We start from the raw sequence: 19,724 nt of genomic DNA on the forward strand, positions 1-19,724 counted from the left end.
TCAGTGCAGCTCCTACAACATTAAAGAAGCTGGACACTGTCCAGGACAAATCAGTTCACTTGATTGGCACCACATCCACAAACATTCATTCCGTCCACCATTGACGCACAGCAGCAGTACTGTTTACCATCTACAAGATGCACTGCAGGAATTCAACAAGGCTCCTTAGACAGCACCTTCCAAACCCATGACCATACCACCTAGAAGGGCAAGGGCAGCAGGTCGATGGGAACACCAGCACCTGGAAATTCCCTTCCAAGTCCTCACCATCCTGACTTGGAAATATATCGCCGTTCCTTCATTGTCTCTCGGTCAAAATCCTGGAACTCCCATCCTATCGGCACTGTGGGTGTACCTACACCACATGGACTACTGCGGTTCAAGAAGACAGCTCACCACCACCTTCTCAAGGGCAATTACAGATGGGCAATAAATGCTGGCCCAGCCAGCCAGCAAAGTCCACATCCTGTGAATAAATAAAATAAAAACTTCATGGCGAATATTGAGAGGCTGTTACCCCTTGTGAGAGAGTCCAGCATTAGGGAATGCCATATAAAATTAGGAGTCTCCCATTTAAGACTGAGATAAGGAGAATTATTTTTTTGAGGGTTGTTAGTCTCTGGAATTCTCCTCCCCAGAGAGCAGTGGAATCTAGATTATTGAATATATTCAAGGCTGAGTTAGATTTTTGATTGACAGGGAGTCAAGGATTATGGAGGTGCAGACAGGAAAGGAGTTGTGGACACAATCAAATCAGCCATGATGTTATTGAATAACAGAGCAGGGGGCTAGTGCCAAAATTGGCAACAGCCTGACATAGTCATCTTCATGGAATCATATCTTAGATATAATGTCCCAGACACCACCATCATCATCCCTGGATATGTCCCGTCCCACCAGCAGGATAGACCCAGCAGAGGTGGTAGCACGGTGGTATACAGTCAGGAGTAAGTTGCCATGGGAGTCCTCAACATCAACTCTGGACCCCATGAAGTCTCATGGCATCAGTCGAACATGGACAAGGAAACCTCCTGCTGATTTACTATGTACCGCCCTCCCTCAGCTGATGAATCAGTGCTCCTCCTTGTTGAACACCACTTGGAGGAAGCACTGAAGGTGGCAAGTGCGCAGAATGTACTCTGGGTAGGGGACTTCAATGTCCATCACCAAAAATGGCTCGGTAGCACCAATACTGACTAAGCTGGCCGAGTCCTAAATGATGGAGCTGCTAGACCGGGTCTGCAGCAGGTGGTGAGGGAACCAACAAGAGGGAAAACATACTTTACCTCATCCTCACCATCCTGCCTGCCGCAGCTGCATCTGTCCATGACAGCATTGATAGGAGTGACCACCTTGCACAGCACAGTCCTTGTGGAGACAAAGTCCTGCCTTCACATTGAGGATACCCTCATTGTGTTGTGTGGCACTACCACTGTGCTAAATGGCATGGATTTCAAACAGATCTAGCAACTCAGGACTAGGAATTCATGAGGGCCAGCAGTAGCAAAATTGTACTCAAACACAATCTGTAACCTTGTAACCTAGCATATCCCCCGATGTACCATTACCATCAAGCCAGGGCATCAACCCTGGTTCAATGAAGAGTGCAGGAGGGCATGCCAAGAGCAGCACCAGGCATATCTAAAAATGAGGTATTTAACCTGGTGAAGCTATAACACAGAGCTACTTGAGTGCCAAACAGCATAAGCAGCAAGTGATAGAGCTAAGCGATCCCACAAACAACAGAACAGATCTAAGCTCTGCAGTCCTGCCACATCCAGTCATGGACAATTAAATAACTCACTGGAGCAGGAGGCTTCATAAATATCCTCATCCTCAATGATGAAGGAGCCCAGCACATCAGTGCAAAAGATAAGGCTGAAGCACTTGCTACAATCTTCAGCCAGGAGTGCCAAGTGGATGATCCATCACGGCCTCCTCTGGAGGTCCCCAGCATCACAAATGCCAGTCTTCAGCCAATTCAATTCACTCCACATAATATCAAGAAACTGCTGAAGGTATTGGATACTGCAAAGGCCCTGACAATACTCTGGCAATAGTACTGAAGACTTACGCTCCAGAACTTGCCATGCCCCTAGCCAAGCTGTTCCAGTACAGCTACAACATTGGCATCTACCAGGCAATGTGGAAAATTGACCAGGTATGTCCTTTACACAAAAAGGACAAATCCAACCCAGCCAATTACCGCCCCATCAGTCTACTTTCGATCATCAGTAAAGTAATGGAAGAGGTAATCAACAGTGCTATCAAGCAGCACTTGCTAAGCAATAACCTGCTCACTGATGCCCAGTTTGGTTTCCGCCAGGGCCACTCAGCTCCTGACCTCATTACGGCCTTGGTTCAAACATGGGCAAAAGAGCTGAACTCCCGAGGTGAGGTGCGAGTAACTGCCCTTGACATCAAGGCAGCATTTGACAGAGTGTGGCATTAATGAGCACTAGCAAAAAAGGAGTCAATGGGAATCAGGGAGAAAACTCTCCGCTGGTTGGAATCATACCTAGCACAAAGGAAGATGGTCGTGGTTGTTGGAGATCAGTCATCTCAGCTCCAGGACATCACTGCAGGAGTTCTTCAGGGTAGTGTCCTCGGCCCAACCATCTTCAGCTGCTTCATCAATGACCTTCGTTCCATCATAAGGTCAGAAGTTCGCTGGTGATTGCACAATGTTCAGCAGCATTTGCGATGACTCAGATACTGAAGCAGTCCATGTCCAAATGCAGCAAGGCCTGGACAATATCCAGGCTTGGGCTGACAAGTGGCAAGTAACATTCGTACCACACAATCGTCAGCCAATGACCATCTCCAACAAGAGATCATCGCCCCTTGATGTTCAATGGCATTACCATCACTGAATCCCCCACTATCAACATTCTGTGGGTTACCATTCATCAGAAATTGAACTGGACTAGCCATATAAATACTTTGGCTACTAGAGCAGGTCAGAGGCTGGGACTCGTGCGATGAGTAACTCCCCTCCTGACTACCCAAAGCCTGCAGCTTCATCTGACAGCATGAGATCAGCTCACTAAAATAGTCAGCTCTGACGAAGGGTCATATAGACTCTCAATGTTAACTCTGTTTCTCTCTCCACGGATGCTGTCAGACCTGCTGAGTTTTCCAGTATTTTCTGGGGTTTTTTAATGGATTTCCAGCATCTGCAGTATTTTGCTTTTATCACTAAAATACTGTACTGGCACTCCACACATACGATATACTGAAAGTGCCATGAGTGCGGAGAGCAAAATTCTATACAACTGCAGTGCACAGTGCACCAGCAGATTTTTTTGGTGGGGTGTGGCGAGGATGTGGGCAAGAGGGTGGTGAAGTATGGGAGTGAGCAAAATTGTCAGGCAGAGCCATTTCTTAATATGCCAACCCTTCACTTATTCCAGGACGACCTCAAATGGCTTAAGAGTTGCTTGGACACTTCGTGGTTTCCCTATGGAAAGTATCAGAATTTAAATATCTTTATAGGACTTGCACAGAGTTTGTGCACAGTTTCCCACTGAACTTCATTGCTGATCAGCTACCGTGGGCTGTGCTGAATAAATTGGGTGCATTGAAGAGTTTGGGCTTCTTTGTCAATTTATACAGGTAGTGGAGGCACTCAAAGTAAAACACCATAAATTATAAAGCATTGCATTTTTGGCCCCACTGCCTCTCTGCTTGTAGCTTACGTAGGCCATCTTCTGCTAACATTAATTGGTTCTTTGATAAGCCAAAAAGTGCCACAATTTGGTTCAATGAGATGGCTAAAGCCATTAGAAAGAAATGTATAGCCTTTCCAGGTCATCTTGACATAGCAGTTCCTTCTGTGAGCTAAATCATGGGGCAAGAATCAGGCTGCAGTTTACCACCTTGAATTCAACCATTTTTTATGGCCTGATAGCAAAAACAGATCGTTAAAAAGAGAACAAGAAAATAATTACCCATGTGCAGTGGCAATAGCAGAGTATTTATGTGAACAAAAGGGAACCTGCTTAGAAAAATATTTGCTTTATATTTGCAATCATTTTTTATATTTTTAAAAAGTTAAAATTTCTTCAGGATCTGAGACCCAACTGGGTACGAGACCTATTGGGGTAGTAAAATCAGGTGAGCCTGATGTTACCACAAAGGAAGTTGGCTTTCCTCCCAGAATTCCCAGGACTCCTGCCCCTTTTTACAAACAATAAGCATCCAGGTCACTTTATTGGCAGATGGAGCACATCTGGATCTGGACACACTTGAAAAGTGTGAGGGATATGTGGACTCTCATAAAGAGAGTGTTTTGGTATTTTTCAAAAAAAAAAATCTGTTGAACTGAAAGCACTAACATGCCATTCAAGTGGTCTGGCAGCATTGCACGCTTCAACCTGACCCCAGTAGAAGCACCCATGCTGGCTGAAGTGCTACGAAAATGTTCAAATGAGGTGTTTTCAGATACTCTGGCAGGGTCAGGAGAGGAGGTCAGCAATGGATCAGGATTCCTGCTCCACCTTGCCTACACTGGCATAAATAGTTCGTAGACTTACAGCCAGATTTTCACCTTGACAGAGGCTCAGAAATAGCCAAATAGCTAGTTTGGTGCATTGCTTGAATTTGATACAAAGCATAATTTGCAATTATGCAATGTATTGAGAAACATAGGCCAGAATTTTCCCATCGGTGAGTTGGGGGCGGTGCCCACTCGCCGACGCGAAAATTACAAGGATGACGTTGGGGGGAACCCCTAACATCATCCTGGTCCATTTAAATCTTTAGGAAGGCGGGCGGACAGTGAAATCAGCTGTCTGCCCGCCAAGCTGTCAGTGGCCAATTGAGGCCATTGACAGGATAATTAAAATAATTAAAGACACTGCCCATCCAACCTTAAGGCTGGCAGGCCAGGAGCCCCAGAGGGCTTCTGAAAAAACATGAAACCTCATCCACTAGCAGGATGAGGTTTCATGTCCGTTTTTAAAAACGTTTTTAGACTGTCAGTAATCTCCCTGAGACAGCACTTAGTCTCAGGGAGCAGTGCGCTCTTTCGCACACATGCGCGAAAGAGCGCACTTTGACAGTTGGGGAATCCCTCCGCCCCCACCCCACCCCGCATAGGAAGCACATAGCGCTTCCTGTCGGGCAAGCCGCTGGGCGGGCCTTAACTGGCCCGCCAACTCAAAATGGCGGCAGGCCCCCTTTTGGCAGCAGGGGTCGGCTGCCCGCCTGCCCACCAAGGGCAAAATTCTGCCCATAATGTCAATGTTGCCTAACCTAGAGTAATTAGTAAATTATACATGTCATGTGATTATTACTGGGAGGGTAAACACAGGTAAAAGCAACTTTATTTCCTTACCATTCACTTTGACAATGACTTGAGTGCAAGATACCACAGTGTGGCATTCATGTTTCACCATCCTCCTCAACACTTTTACAAACAATCCGTCTGGTTTCATTCCCAGAATGGCTGATTTTGTGCTTGGATGTATTTTTCAAAAGCTTTACATCCTTAAACCATTTTAACTGGGCAGTCCGGTTTGGACATTTCATAGAATAAAGACAATATCCTGTCCTTCAATGACAGTAGCTGAAGCTGCCAAATCTTTGGTTATAATAGGTAATTTTTCTAAAATAACATGAACAGAGGTTAACTTTGAAATGGCTCTAACAACTTCCCTTCAACCAACTGGGATTAGGCACTATTTTTAATTTCCCCATGAAGCATATCAGCCAGTCAATAAGGTAACCAATATTTTCCTTCTGATGAATTTGAAAAGCAGGGGAAATAATTGTGTCGACTATGAGGCAACTTTAAGTGGCTAAATTTTTCTACAATTAAGGAAGGAGAAATAGCCTTTGCTTTCTAAAGAGTCAGCTCCCCATTGCTTCCCCCATGGCAATGCCTCAGCTAATCAGAATCGACTTGCCAACCAATCAGCCTCTTCTCCTGTTGTACAAATTGTAGTGATCATTTGAATTTTGGCATTTTGTGTTTGTCCTGATGAGTACAAGACGAAAAGCTCTGCTAAGATGTCTCTCTTTTCAGCAATAACCAAAGAGGAAATGGAACATTCCTAGAAGTAGATTGAGAAAAAGGGATCTATTGGCTACTGTGGCTAAATCTATAAATATAAAGTAGAAGCTAAATATATTCCTGTGTACCACCTTAAGTATAATTTAGCCTAGGTTGGCTGTTTTTAAAATAATGCATTACCATCTGTGTAAGGTACAGGTCAAAAGAGATTTTAGTATTGCTATGTAATATGTTAATCATTTCCATGGTACTCTGTACAGCTTTCATCATGTTGTGTTAGAAAGAATATACTGTGGAAAGTTTGAGAATGATTTTGGTATCAGAAATTTAAGCTTTGAGAAAAGCTTAACAAAGTTGATATTTTCGCTGCCAAAAAAAATGTTTTAATGTGATCCATTTAAAGCTTTCAAAATTTTGAAGAGAACACAGTTGATAACTAAAGACTGTTCATTTAACTGCTCAATTAACTGTAAAAAAAAAATTCCCATTAATCTGCCTCCCTGGACAGCCTGTTCCACATATTCAGCACCATTTGTGTACAGTATGTAAATTTAAACTACCTGTGTATTTTCCCTCTTCTAAGCCTGATTCTATGTTTCTTTGTTCTAAAGTTAATGGCAATCTTCAATTTATAGTTTTATTTATTCTTTCACCAGAAGTGAGCATTGTTGGCTAGGCTAACATTTGTTATCCATCCCTAATTGCCATCAAGAAGGTGGCTTGTGTGCTGCCTTCTTGGATCGCTGCAGTCCACAGTGTTGTTAGGAAGGGAGTTCCACAATTTTCACCCAACGACACTGAAAGGCTGGCGATATAGAGGTGTGTGGTTGGAGGGAAACTTTCAGGTGCTGGTGTTCCTGTGTATCTGCTGCCCCTGTGTATCTGCTGTCCTTGTCCTTCTAGGTGATAGCGGTCGCTGATTTGGAAGGTACTTTTGAAGGAGGCTTGGCGAGTTGCTGCAGTGCATCTTGTATCTAGTGCACACTGTTGCCACTGTGCATTGGTGGTGGAGGAAGTGAATGTTTAAGGTGGTGGGTGGGCTGCCAATCAAGCAGGTTGCTTTGCCCTGGATGGTGTCAAGCTTCTCTAGTGTTGTTGGAGCTGCACTCATCCAGGCAAATGGAGGATATTCCATCACACTCCACTATCTGCAAGGCACAAGTCAGGACAGGCTCAAGTCAGAGGTGAGTTACTCCCCATGGAATTCCCAGCTTCTGACCTGCTCTTGTAGCCACAGTATTTATATGGCTTTTCCAGCTAAGTTCCTGGTCAATGGTCAGCCCCAGGATATTGATATTGGGAATTCAGCAGTGGTAATGCTGTTGAATATAAAGGGGGGATGGTTAAATTGAGATAGTCATTGCTTTATCCTTGTGTGGTGCATATGTTACTTGCTAGCTATCATTCCAAACCTGAATGCTCAGGTCCAGCTGCACATGGGCAAGGGCTACTTGTGTATCTGAGGAGTCTGAATGGTTGTGGACATGACTGATTTGGTATCTGAGGAGTCGCAAACGGTGCTGAACACTGCAATCATCAGCAAACATCCCCACTTCTGATCTTATGATTGAGGGAAGGTCATTGATGAAGCAGCTGAAAACGATTGGGCCTCGGACGTTACCTGAAGAACTCCTGCAGCAATGTCCTGGGACTGAGATGAGTTTTCCTCCTGAAGCCTCACTATATTTATTCCCTTAAGAATCTTAAGTACTTAAGCAATTTATCCCCTGTGCCTTCTCTTTCTCAAAGTGAACAAGCCCTGGTCACTTAATCTCTCCTCAGGCACAGTTGTTTTAAGGCAGTTATCAGTTAAGTTGCCCTTTTCTGCCTCCAATGCCTGGATACTGTTGCTAACCAAAAGTGTACAGTGTGACCATACTAGTGTGTTAATCTTAATCTTACTTGAAGCAGAAGAAACTGCTAGTAAATGTCTCTGAGCAAACCTCCAGTGTTGTAATTGTGCATAATTAATAATTGCTTTCTCTGTCACTATAATAACAGCTTGGACCATGATTCACTGATTGTTGAATATTCCATAAGACAGGACTACTCACATCAACGTCCACTGGTGTTATTTTAAGGAATTTTTAATAAAAAAGTTTACCTTTCACTGTCAACGCAGCAGAGGTTTTCTTATCGCCAGCTTCAAACGTTATATTGCCAGAATCTTTCACTGAAAGTTTTTTAACTGTTAAAATGTGATAGCCATCCTCGAGTGATTTAATTTCGTTCACATCATTGCTGTGTAGAGGTGTTTTATCCAGGAACCAATGAATGTTGCCATAATCCGGTGGCGATATTTTGCACTTAAATGTTGCTGATTCACCTTCAAGGACTTCAATATCTTCAAGATCTTCAACTATTCGGACTTTCTGACCTGTAATTAGTACACATGAATTGTATACTTCATTCCTTTGTAAGGCGACCAGGTGGAGGAGCAAGTTACCACTCTTCTTTTCAGGATCTAGGTTCATATCTAGCCCAGACTGATGAGTTGAAGATCTTCTTTTGATGCTATTAGTAAAATTAGTCTCGATGTAGTTTTCAATCAACGTGAGTACACAGCACACATAATCCTCAAGTGGAGTTAGCTGGAATTTTGTGTCTGCATGCAGTTTGTTATTTGGAAGATAGCAGCGCTTTACATGAGGTATTTTTGGGGAAGTTTTAACTCACAGCTAAAACAGACTTGAAGTGGGTGGAAAGATTGCATAACTGGCTATGCACAAATTCTTTTGATGGGCATGGTCAATATTGAACATCTTGTCCTTGTGAGGGTATGAGGAAATACTGGGCTGGCCCAACATAAGTTTCTGGTGGTTGGCCTGCAAGTTATAAAGATGAAGCGTGGTGCTCATTATGGAACTGAGCTGAAGCCAGTTTGTGTGTATTGGAAGGAAGAAAACATCCATTAGGAGAGCCCACATTATCAAACACTAGCCTGGGAGTTTTAATGAAGAAAGTAAAAAGGAGAAAAACTGTCCTATTCTGCCATATGGAAAAAGGATGCTCTACCTCAATACTAGGAAAGCATGGTCCAAGGTGGCTGCACATCAATGTCCAGAGTTTAGTGTAAAAAGAAGTTTTAGGGCTGCTATGGTAAGACTATCATTTGTAGTGCTGTTGTCATTGTCAGCTCAGCCTTTCACCAATTTACTATAACAGCACCAGTGAAAACTGACATCTCTGCTTCAGTTTCTTCTTCTTCAATGATTGGAATATCCTTCAGTGCCTCTCCTCATGTCATCTCCAAGTTCTGCAACTATCATTACTCTAACAATCACTCTTACACACACCTGATGCTTCTCTATAGTATCAAGACAGTTATTCTATCCTCGGGTAGATGCTCAGAACTCTTCAGCATTCTACTCACTTACAGACTTGCTTTTATCACACAGGGCAAACTAGGGCACAGTTTTAGGGAAGGGATCCTTGCAGCTGGGGGGACACTTTCCTTTCAATGCTGTCATCAGCTGCCATGGATGGTCAGGGAAATGCCACAGTTGTTGTAAAAGGAAACGTAGGGAAAAAAATTTACAGCGCTTGGCACTACAATCTTCAATTTCTCATCATTTAAATGTCCCTCTCATTCAGTCTAAATCACAGCCTGGTGCTTCAATGAACACAAATCCTCCACCTATGTATGCAATAATATCCAATTGCCTCAAGGCTAGATCTAGCTACTAACTATTTTCTCTATGTCAAATGACTACTTAAAGCATGAATGCATCTTCTCCTAAAGTGAGGTTGAATGCGAATGCTGACAGATTTCTGCATTTGCTGAAAAGCAAATATCAGAAGCAAGCCCCAGAATTTTTTATTGCATACATGGAAGTCTTAGTTAAAGAGGTGACAGTTTGTAGGATTTCCCCTCTCCATCAGATGTGAGATGCCATCAGATATGGTAAATACCAAAGCATAAATTCAACAGTACTGCAGAGAAGTGAAAGAGATTGTCAGTGCAATGGGCATCACCCCCTCAGGACGTGGAGAAGAATTTGACGGTTCCTCGCTTGTGGGTTTGAAGGTGAGGGGGCTCATAAAATGCAGCACATGGCTTGCCCTCTGACCAACTACCCACCACTGAGTAGTGCAGTGTCGGGCAGCCCGCCCGTCCTTGGGCCTATTAAGACCTTTGCGTGGCCAATTAATGGCCACTTTAAGTGCCTCATTCCTCCCTGGCCAATACTTTACGCACAGTGAGGGCAGCTCACGCCAAGCAGGTAGGCTAGCTGTGTGGGCTGGGGTCAGACAATGGGAAGTGTACCTCCCCTTTAACCCTTCACCTCTGGCCTCTCAAACCTGGCCCTCTAAATCCTCACTCCCCTTTCAAGGGACTCCCAGCCAAGCCCCGCCAATACCCCGTACCTATCTTCAGTCCGGCCTCTCTTAACTCCTCATCTTTAGGGACTGGCTGTAGCCCCAGTACTGGCCACTGCTTGAACCTGGCACTGCTGGGACTACATGGCTTTCAGCCATCCAAATGGCCAGCAGCTCCCCAAGGCGGGACTTCCTCCCCAGATGGGGGCAGAAGTCTCACACTGAGCTAATAATTGCTCTGCTGAATATTAAATAGCTCCAGGGCAGCCGATATCAGCGGGGAAGTGTTCCCCACCGACTCATCAAGTGGGGTAGTGGGAAACCCTGCCATCCGAAAACCTCTCCCTGGATTCAATGCATTAAAGATTTAATACCTGACCAGCAAGGGTGACTACAAGTGTTCATTTCTCCCTCCATTATATCCTGCAAAAGCAATTTCCCATCTTCTTATCCAGGTAATCTCAACACTTTTCTCACAATATTCCTCTTCACAAATCGGAATGGGATCCTGTACCACCCTCGATCTCATTCCAATCACACATTCTTGTCCAACTTCTTGCTAGTAACAGTGTTCAGTTCTCACATGGCATCAATGTCTTCAGGGTGTCATGAGGATGGTCCCTTGCTAACCATTCAACCCCTTAACAGCTGCAGTCTTGGGCTTGAGATCCCAAAGCATCTCAAGGATCCTCACCTAATCAACAGTAGCCTCCCAACTAGCTGTGGTGAAGCTACAAGAGGACTTCATGAGAGTAGTAGGGTTTTTTTTTAAATTGAAGGAAGAAACTATGGGTTGATACTTTGGGCAAGCAGAATGATATAAAGACTATTATTTCTGTAAACATTAACATTCACATTTGGAACTTCTGTCTGTAATGTGGGGCTGGATTTTGCCGTCAGTGAGTTGGGGCGGGGCCTGCTCGCCAACACGCAAAATGACACGGGATGAAGTCGGGGGAAACCCCCAACATCATCCCGGTCCATTTCAATCTTCAGGAAGGTGGGGGCACAGCGAAATTAGCTGTGCGCCTACCAACCTGTCAATGGCCAAGTGAGGCCATTGACGGGTCATTAAAACAATTAAAGGACCTGCCCGTCCAAACTTAAGGTTGGCAGGCAGGCCAGGAGCCCCTACGGGCTTCTGAAAAAGCATAAAACTGGCGGGATGAGATTTCATGTAGGGTTGTAAAAAGCGTAAAAAAGTTTTAGTGACATTTATTAACATGTCCCAACTCGTATGACATTGTCACATGAGGGGGACATGTTAAGGGTTTTTTTTCTCTATTTTTAATGTGTATACAGCTGTCAGCGATCTCTCTGAGGCAGCATGTGGACTCAGGGAGATGTGCACTCTTTTGTGCACGAGTGAAAGAGCACACTCTCGCATTTGGGGAATCCCTCCTCCCACCCGCACAGGAAGCGCATAGCGCTTCCCGCTGGGCGTCACATTGGGTGGTCATTAATTGGCCCGCCCACTTAAAATGGCAGCAGGGCCTGCTTCTCCAGCGGGGATCAGCTCCCCTGCCACCTGAGATTGGGTCGGGCCCGCCCGCCAGGTAGGCAGAAAATTCTGCCCGTGGTTTCATAGCAGATAAGGATGTCATGCATATGACAGCTGACTCAGTGGTTTCAGTGTTCTTTATTGAAGGATTTTTCAGGAATGGTAAATGAAGTAATAAAGACTGTTCATGTGGAGCTGGATTGTGGAAGGCTTGTGAGGAATAAATAGGTCAACTAAAGCACTAATCAACTCATCCCTGGAATCTCTGACTGCAAGGTATTGCACTGGTTCTCCCTCTTCTGCTCTTTCCTCACCTTCGCCCAATTATCAGACTGTTCCTCTTCCATGTACCACATGCAACAAACTACCACAACAAGTAAGATGTTCTGTTGAATGTAATGAAGTGAGCAGCTAGAACTATCCAGGCATCTAATCTGTTGCTTCAAGTGTCCAACGTGCGCTTAATGATTAATCTGTTGATATCATAGCTCTGGTTATGCTTCATCAATTCTGGTACGTGGGGTTTGAAAAAAGCTATCTTAAGCCTAGTTAAGAGGGTGTAACCCTTATCAATTTAACAGTCATACTTAAGTTCCTCAAGGGGTAGAATCATGATAGTCAAGTGGTACAGGATGAAGAAATCTATGATGGTGGTCACTAACCAGCAACACACTGAGAATGTTTTATGGTTCTTAATGGTTACATCTGTGCTGTCTGACCACCTACATACAACAGAAGCTAGTCAGTAGAGAAAAAGATAGAGCTTTTTCATACGGTCTGTTCACACCCATCAGGAAGCTTACATGTCTCTTTTCCCTGGCAAGGAAGACATTGGCCACTTGTGTGAAGCATTTATGAACAGGGGATTGAAAGATTCAATAAATATTCTTTGTTATATCCTAGATACATCCTGAGGTACCTACTCAGGGTTGTAGTGATTTTCAGTAGCACAGACAAACTGGACAACTGCACCAGCAGGCAATAAGTTGTGCTGCAGAAGGCTGCAGCCTGTCCTTATAAGAGCTTCACGCATTGCACCTCACACAAATCCAGGGAACTCACTGGGTCCTTATATCCCAAAGGTTAGATAAAGCTTTGCTCGAGCAGCCCTCCTCACCTCTTGTCTCTTAAAAGACCTGGTTGCTTCTCCTTGTTAGCAAACAGCCTACTGCTGTTAATGTTTCTCTTCATTCAACCAAATCAAAGAAGCAAGAATGTCATCCATCATAAGCTATGTGCTTCTTGAGAGTGTGCAAGCAGAAAAAGTGTAGAAAAAAAATCTTCAAGACAAATGCTCCTATGAAAATTCAAAAAGCAATTACAAGCAGATACCTGCATCTGGCAGGACATCTGCCTTTGCACGTATTTGTGAAACTCTTGCCAGCTTCTAGTAGGCAGATTAAATGTCTAAAGTTCATTAAGCTGACAACAAACCATTTTCAAGAGGAATGGGACAGTAAGTGTCCCAATGTGATTTTTCTCCCCACTCCCATCCTGTTCAAGGTGGGGCAGGGATTTAAAGCCATTTCTTTCTCCTCATTCAATCTTTTTGTATGAATTAAAATTGCATCAATGGAAAACATGTTAAGCAGCTAAAATTCTGAAGGACAGAGGGGTCAATTTGATGTGCAGTATACATTGGTCTGACAGCAGTTAGCTGCAGCAGCACATACACCTGCTAGCAGTGGGTTGATCGAGGATCAGGTAAATTTGACAGGCCTGCAGCCTGTGCAGTTCCAGAGTTGATAGGCAGTTTGTTTTGTCAGCGACCTTCAATAATTGGTTTGCTTGTCTTTGGCTATGTCATTGTGGACGAGACTTGCACAGTGTGGGGCCAACTCCCTCCCCAACCCCACCCCTCCTTCAGAATTTTAGCTTGTCAGGAAAATATAATAATTTTCATAATGTTATTTGAATTTATTGTAAATTACTGTAATAGTGGGCTGTGTGTGTTTGTGTGCGCGTCTTAATTGAATTAAAGGCAGCTGGTCTGAAGGCTTTGATGTAACAGAAGATAAGCTAGGTTTGAAATGTTAAGTAGGTAAACATAAGTGTAACGGGAACATTTACATTTTTAAATAAACTAGGCTAGACTGATTTGAAAGGAGGGGTGAAATGTTTCACCTAGCCAGGAGAAGTTAAACAGTGGGCAGAATTTTTAGCTTGGCAGGCGGGCGTGCGCCCGACCTGACCTCTGTGAAATGACGGAAGATGACGTCGGCCAAGCATGGCCTGTTAAGGCCATTAAGTTATCAACTGTCAATTTTTCACTGCCTGTTCAACCTAATCGTTGACGGGAACGCGAAAAGGCCAAGCAGCCTTTGCAGTTTTTTGGAAACCTCATCCACGGGCAGGATGAGGTTTCCAAAAGAAAATACAAACTATATAAAAACTTTATTTTTTAATTAAAACAATTTCCCTGCTCATATGACAGTCACATGAGGGGTCATGTTTCATTACATTTTTCTGTGCTTTATTAATTTTTCCAATATCTTCTTCACCTCCCTGAGGCAGCTCCATACCGAGATTATTCAGCACTCTTGCATGCATACACGAAGTTCGCGCTAGGACCGCTTGCCCTCCTCCCCCCGCCCGCACAGGCAGCGCTCAATGCTGCCGCTCATTTATCATGCTGGGTGGGCCTTAATTGGCCCACCAGCATGAAATTGTGGTGTACTATTGATTGCGGATAGCAGTCAGCTTCCCGGCTGTCGCCCGCCCCCACCGAGCTGGCATGCCAAGGGTAAAATTCTGCCCAATATGTTTATTTTTCCCAAATATTACTGGTAAAATTGGTACTAAGATAGTTTTTATTACCAGAGAGGTAAAGTCCAAAGACACAGTGAAACAATGGGAATTTGCATTCAATGGGGAAAATATGTATAAAGGAGCGAAGGTTTTGTGTAAGGGAAGGCATTCTAAGATTTCACAAGTGTGAAAAGCCTTCAGTATCTAAGCCTCAAGCTGCTGTCTACAAAGAACTGAAGTTAAGAAAACTCACTTTGAATTCGACTGTTTCAGGGTATTGTGTGTTACTTTGCCTGGGTCTGTTTAAATCTGTGGCCAGAATTTTTATCTTGATGGGCGGGTAGGCCCCACTGGCTCGGCAGTGGGGGGGGCAGCCAAACTCCGCCGCCAAAACGGGGCTCGCCGCCATTTTGAGTGGGTGGGCCAATTAAGGCCCACCCAGCGGCCTGCCCGATAGGAAGCGCTATGCACTTCCTGTGCGGTGGGGGAGGCATTCCCCATCTGTCAAAGAGCGCACATCTCCCTGAGACTAAGTGCTATCTCAGGGAGATTACTGACAGTATAAAAATCTTTAAAAATAGAAAAATATTAAAATTATTAACATGTCCCCCTCATGTGACAATGTGACGAGATGGGACATGTTAATAAGAAGCACATAATCTTTATCGAAGTTTTTAAAAACGGACATGAAACCTCATCCCGCCAGTGGATGAGGTTTCGTGTATTATCAGAAGCCCGCTGGGGCTCCTAGCCTGCCCACTAACCTTAAGGTTCGATGGGCAGGCCATTTAACAAGCTTAATTATCCTGTCAATGGCCTTAATTGTCGGGCGTTCCTCCTAACATCATCCCGCGTCATTTTCCTGTCGGCAAGCGGGGAACGCTCTGCCCTATGTGTCTTACTGTTGCCTTAACGAAAGTGTAACCAGGAGTTAGATTAAGTGGGAGACTTAGAAGTTAACATATTTGCACATTGTAGATCTATTTAAAATCATTTCTTCTATTAATAAACGTTTAATTTAGTTTTGTAAGAAACCTATAAAATGCGGTGGTCTTAGTACTATTGAATTCAAGGCACACATCTCGAAATTTATACAAATTGCAAGACAGTTGTGGTAGTTGTTTCGACTTTCCTTCGGGATTTGAGCAGCTCAGCATTCACCATCGGCTGTGTCATAACAAGCTGCTTAACAAGTTTTCCAAATGTGCAATATTAAATAATACAAAACAGTTGGGAAAGACGAAAGAAATGATTTTAAATCCCTGCCTCCAGCTTCAACAGGATCCAGCATGTTTACCTATTAAAATTGTATTGGGGTCCTACATATGTCATAAGATCCTGATTGGCCTATAATAATGAGGCTTCTGGTTGTTTGTTTGTTGCAGGAGCCTCAGTTGCCTATTTCAGTCCAAAATGGGAGAAAGCACAAAAACAACAGTAAGGTTTCCTCTATGATTTTGGACTTGCCATTAACCATTCCCAGGAAAAAGCAGGGAAGTAGAGAGACAAAATCAGGCCCAGTGTTTCTAAATTAGAAAATTAAAGTTGTTATTTTACACCGCACACAAGCATTTCACAAAGACAAGCAAGTCTTGATTAGATCAAACAAGATGAGAATTGAAGTTAGATACAAGAAAACAACATCTCTCAGAGGAGAGAGAAAGTAAATTAGGTTATTTGCTGAATCAAACAATTGCCATTTACTCGGGTATTGTTAATGTTAATATGATGTATTAAGAATTATGTATACATTATCGAGTTTAAGGTAAATGTCAAATCTTTAAAATTTTATAATCTGGTATATCCTTTGTTGCACCAAGTGTCAAAGAGTTCACAATCCTTTTATACAAAACAGTTGTACTGTCCTCTCTACATATAAAGTGACCCATTCAATATAAACATGAATTTAAGCACTAGAGTGCAGACGAGTCTCATGGGCGTGAGTGAATCAATTCATTCAATGCAAGAAAAGTATTTATATTAAACAATAAAACTAAAATGCTCAATAATAATAGATGACTGAAACTGCATTAGTTTCAAAATGTATCAAGTTTGACTTTGTTCCTGTAAACCTTTTAGGAAAGAACATCCTACTGTTTATAAAAGCACAATACAATAATTCCATCTGTACTGGGAAATCTTTGAGTCACTCATGCAGCAAAGCAAAACACATGTTCAACTTTTCAAGAATCAGCTGAATGGAATGCATCTGCAACAGTCAAACAAAATTGTGATGTTATACATGGATTAATGCCAAATATCAGATATTTACCACCAGTAAAATTGAAAGATAATCTATACATATCCTTAAACATTTATTTTTTAAAAATTCATTCATGGGACGTGGGCTTCGCTGGCAGGGCCATCCTAGTTGCCCTTGAGAAGGTGGTGGTAAGCTGCCTTCTTGAAGCACTTCAGTTCATGTGGTGCAGGTACACCCACAGTGCTGTTAGGAAGGGAGTTCCAGGATTTTGACCCAGTGACAGTGAAGGAACGGGCGATATATTTCCAAGTCAGGATGATGAGTGGCTTGGAGGGGAACCTGTGGGTGCTGGTGTTCCCATCTACCTGCAGCCCTTGTCCTTCTAGATAGCAGTGGTCGTGGGTTTCGAAGGTGCTATCAAAAGAGCCTTGGTGGATTCCTGAAGTGCATATTTGTACATGGTACACACTGCTGCTAACAGTGCGTCGGTGGTGGAGGGAGTGAATGTTTGTGGATGTGGTGCCAATCAAGTAGGCCTTGTTCTGGATAGTGTCAAGCTTCTTGAGTGTTGTGGGAGATGCACGCATCCAGGCAAGTGGGGAGTATTCCATCACATTCCTGACTTGTGCCTTGTAGATGATGCACAGGCTTGGGAAAGTCAGGAGGTGAGTTACTCGCCACACGATTCCTAGCCTCTGACCTGCTCTTGTAGCCACAGTATTTACATGGCTGGTCCAGTTCAGTTTCTGGTCAATGGTAACCCCCCCAGGATGTTGATAGTGGGGGATTCAGTGATGGTAATGCCATTGAACATCAAGGGGTGATGGTTGGATTCTCTCTTGTTGGAGATTGTTATTGCCTGACACTTGTGTGGCAGGAGGATAGGAACCAATGCAAGGAATCAGAGGAAGGGGAATCAAAGACAAGAACAAAAGACAGAAAGCGGAATAAGAAAAGTGATAGTCAGAGAAATCAAGGGCAAGAATCAAACAGGGCCTCAGTGAAAAATAGTGGGAACGGGACAAGTAATGTTAAAAAGACAAGCCTTATGGCTTTGTGCCTTAACGCGAGGAGCATTCGCAATAAAGTGGATGAATTAAAGGCACAAATAGATGTAAACAGGTATGATATAGTCGGGATTACGGAGACATGACTGCAGGGTGACTAGGGATGGGAACTGAACATCCAGGAGTATTCAGTATTTAGGAAGGATAGACAAAAAGGAAAAGGCGGCAGAGTTGCATTGCTGGTTAAAGAGGAAATTAACGCAATCGAGAGGAAAGGTATTAGCTCCAACGATGTGGAATCTGTATGGGTAGAACTGAGAAACACTAAGGGGCATAAAACGTTAGTGGGGGTTGTATATAGACCCCCAAACTGTAGTGGTGATGTTGAGAATGGCATTAATCAGGAAATTAGAGACACATGTAATAAAGGAACATCTGTAATTATGGGTGGCTTTAATATGCATATAGATTGAGCAAATCAAATTAGTAAAAATACTATAGAGGAGGAATTCCTGGAGTGTATACGGGATGTTTTTCTGGACCAATACATTGAGGAACCAACGAGAGAAAAGGCCATCCTTGTCTGGGTATTGTGTAATGAGAAAGGAGTAATTGGCAATCTAGTTGTGCGACAGGGATGAGCAACCATAATATGATAGAATTCTTCATCAAGGTGGAGAGTAACGTAGTTGATTCTAAGACTAGGGTCCTGAATCTTAATAAAGGAAACTACAATGGTATGAGGCACAAGTTAGTTATGATGGATTGGGAAACGTTACTTAAGGGGATGACGGTGGATAGGCAATGGCAAACATTCAAAAAAAGCATGGGTGAACTGCAACAATCGTTTATTCCTGTCTGCCGCAAAAGTAAAACAGGAAAGGTGGCCAAACCATGGCTTACAATGGAAATAAGAGATAGTATTAGATGCAAGGAAGAGGCATACAAATTGGCCAGAAAAAACAACAGAACTGAGGATTGGGAGCAGTTTAGAATTCAGCAAAGGAGGACCAAGGGATTGATTAAGAAGGGGAAAATACGAGAGTAAGCTTACAGGGAACATAAAAACTGACTGTAAAAGTTTCCATAGGTATGTGAAGAGAAAAAGATTGGTAAAGACAAATGTCCCTTACAGTCTGAAACAGGGGAATTTATAATGGGGAACAAAGAAATGGCTGACCAACTAAATACGTACCTTGGTGTTGTCTTCACAAAGGAGGACACAAATAACATACCAGAAATGTTGGGGAACACAGGGTTTAGTGAGAGGGAGGAACTGAAAGAAATTAGTATTAGTAGGGAAATGGTGTTGGGAAAATTGATGGGATTGAAGACTGATAAATTCCCGGGGTCTGATAATCTACATCCCAGAACACTTAGGGAAGTGGGCCTAGAAATAGTGGATGCATTGGTGGTCATCTTCCGAGGATCCTGGCTGAACCCAAACTGGGCGTCAGTGAGCAGGTTATTGCTAAGCAAATGCCACTTGATAGCACTGCTGATGACCCCTTCTATTACTTTACTGATGATGGGGCAGTAATTGGTCGGGTTGGATTTGTGTACAGGACACACCTGGACAATTTTCCACATGGCCAGGTAGATGCCAGTGTTGTAGCTGTACTGGAACAGCTTGGCTAGGGGTGCAGCAAGTTCTGGAGCACAAGTCTTCAGTACTATTGCCGGAATATTGTCAGGGCCCATAGCCTTTGCAGCATCCAGTGTGATTAATAGCAATACATTTTTTCCTCTCCAACATATTATCTCAGAATTCTGTAAAATGAATAACAGTTAAAACTGAACAACTTATAACAGCCGATTAATCAGTTCCATGTGGTCGAACTTCTTCAATGAAGATATGAGCTCTTGTATGAGGCTATTGCTGGATCAAGAAAAACAGTTATTTACAAAATAAATCATAAAATCAGAGTG

General features: G+C 43.3%; 1 protein-coding gene across 6 annotated transcripts in view; it reads right to left on the reverse strand.

The window, feature by feature from the left end:
- The window catches only part of obscnb (obscurin, cytoskeletal calmodulin and titin-interacting RhoGEF b), a 625,157-nt gene that overhangs the window by 368,998 nt on the left and 236,435 nt on the right, over window positions 1-19,724 (reverse strand). For all 6 annotated transcript variants that reach the window (XM_041184481.1, XM_041184479.1, XM_041184482.1 and 3 more), the window contains one exon: window positions 8,121-8,393. In XM_041184481.1, coding sequence (XP_041040415.1) covers window positions 8,121-8,393 — 273 coding nt within the window. The remainder of the gene's footprint in view (window positions 1-8,120; window positions 8,394-19,724) is intronic.

This window comes from Carcharodon carcharias, chromosome 3 (genome assembly GCF_017639515.1).
Source record: "Carcharodon carcharias isolate sCarCar2 chromosome 3, sCarCar2.pri, whole genome shotgun sequence".
NCBI lineage: Eukaryota > Metazoa > Chordata > Chondrichthyes > Lamniformes > Lamnidae > Carcharodon > Carcharodon carcharias.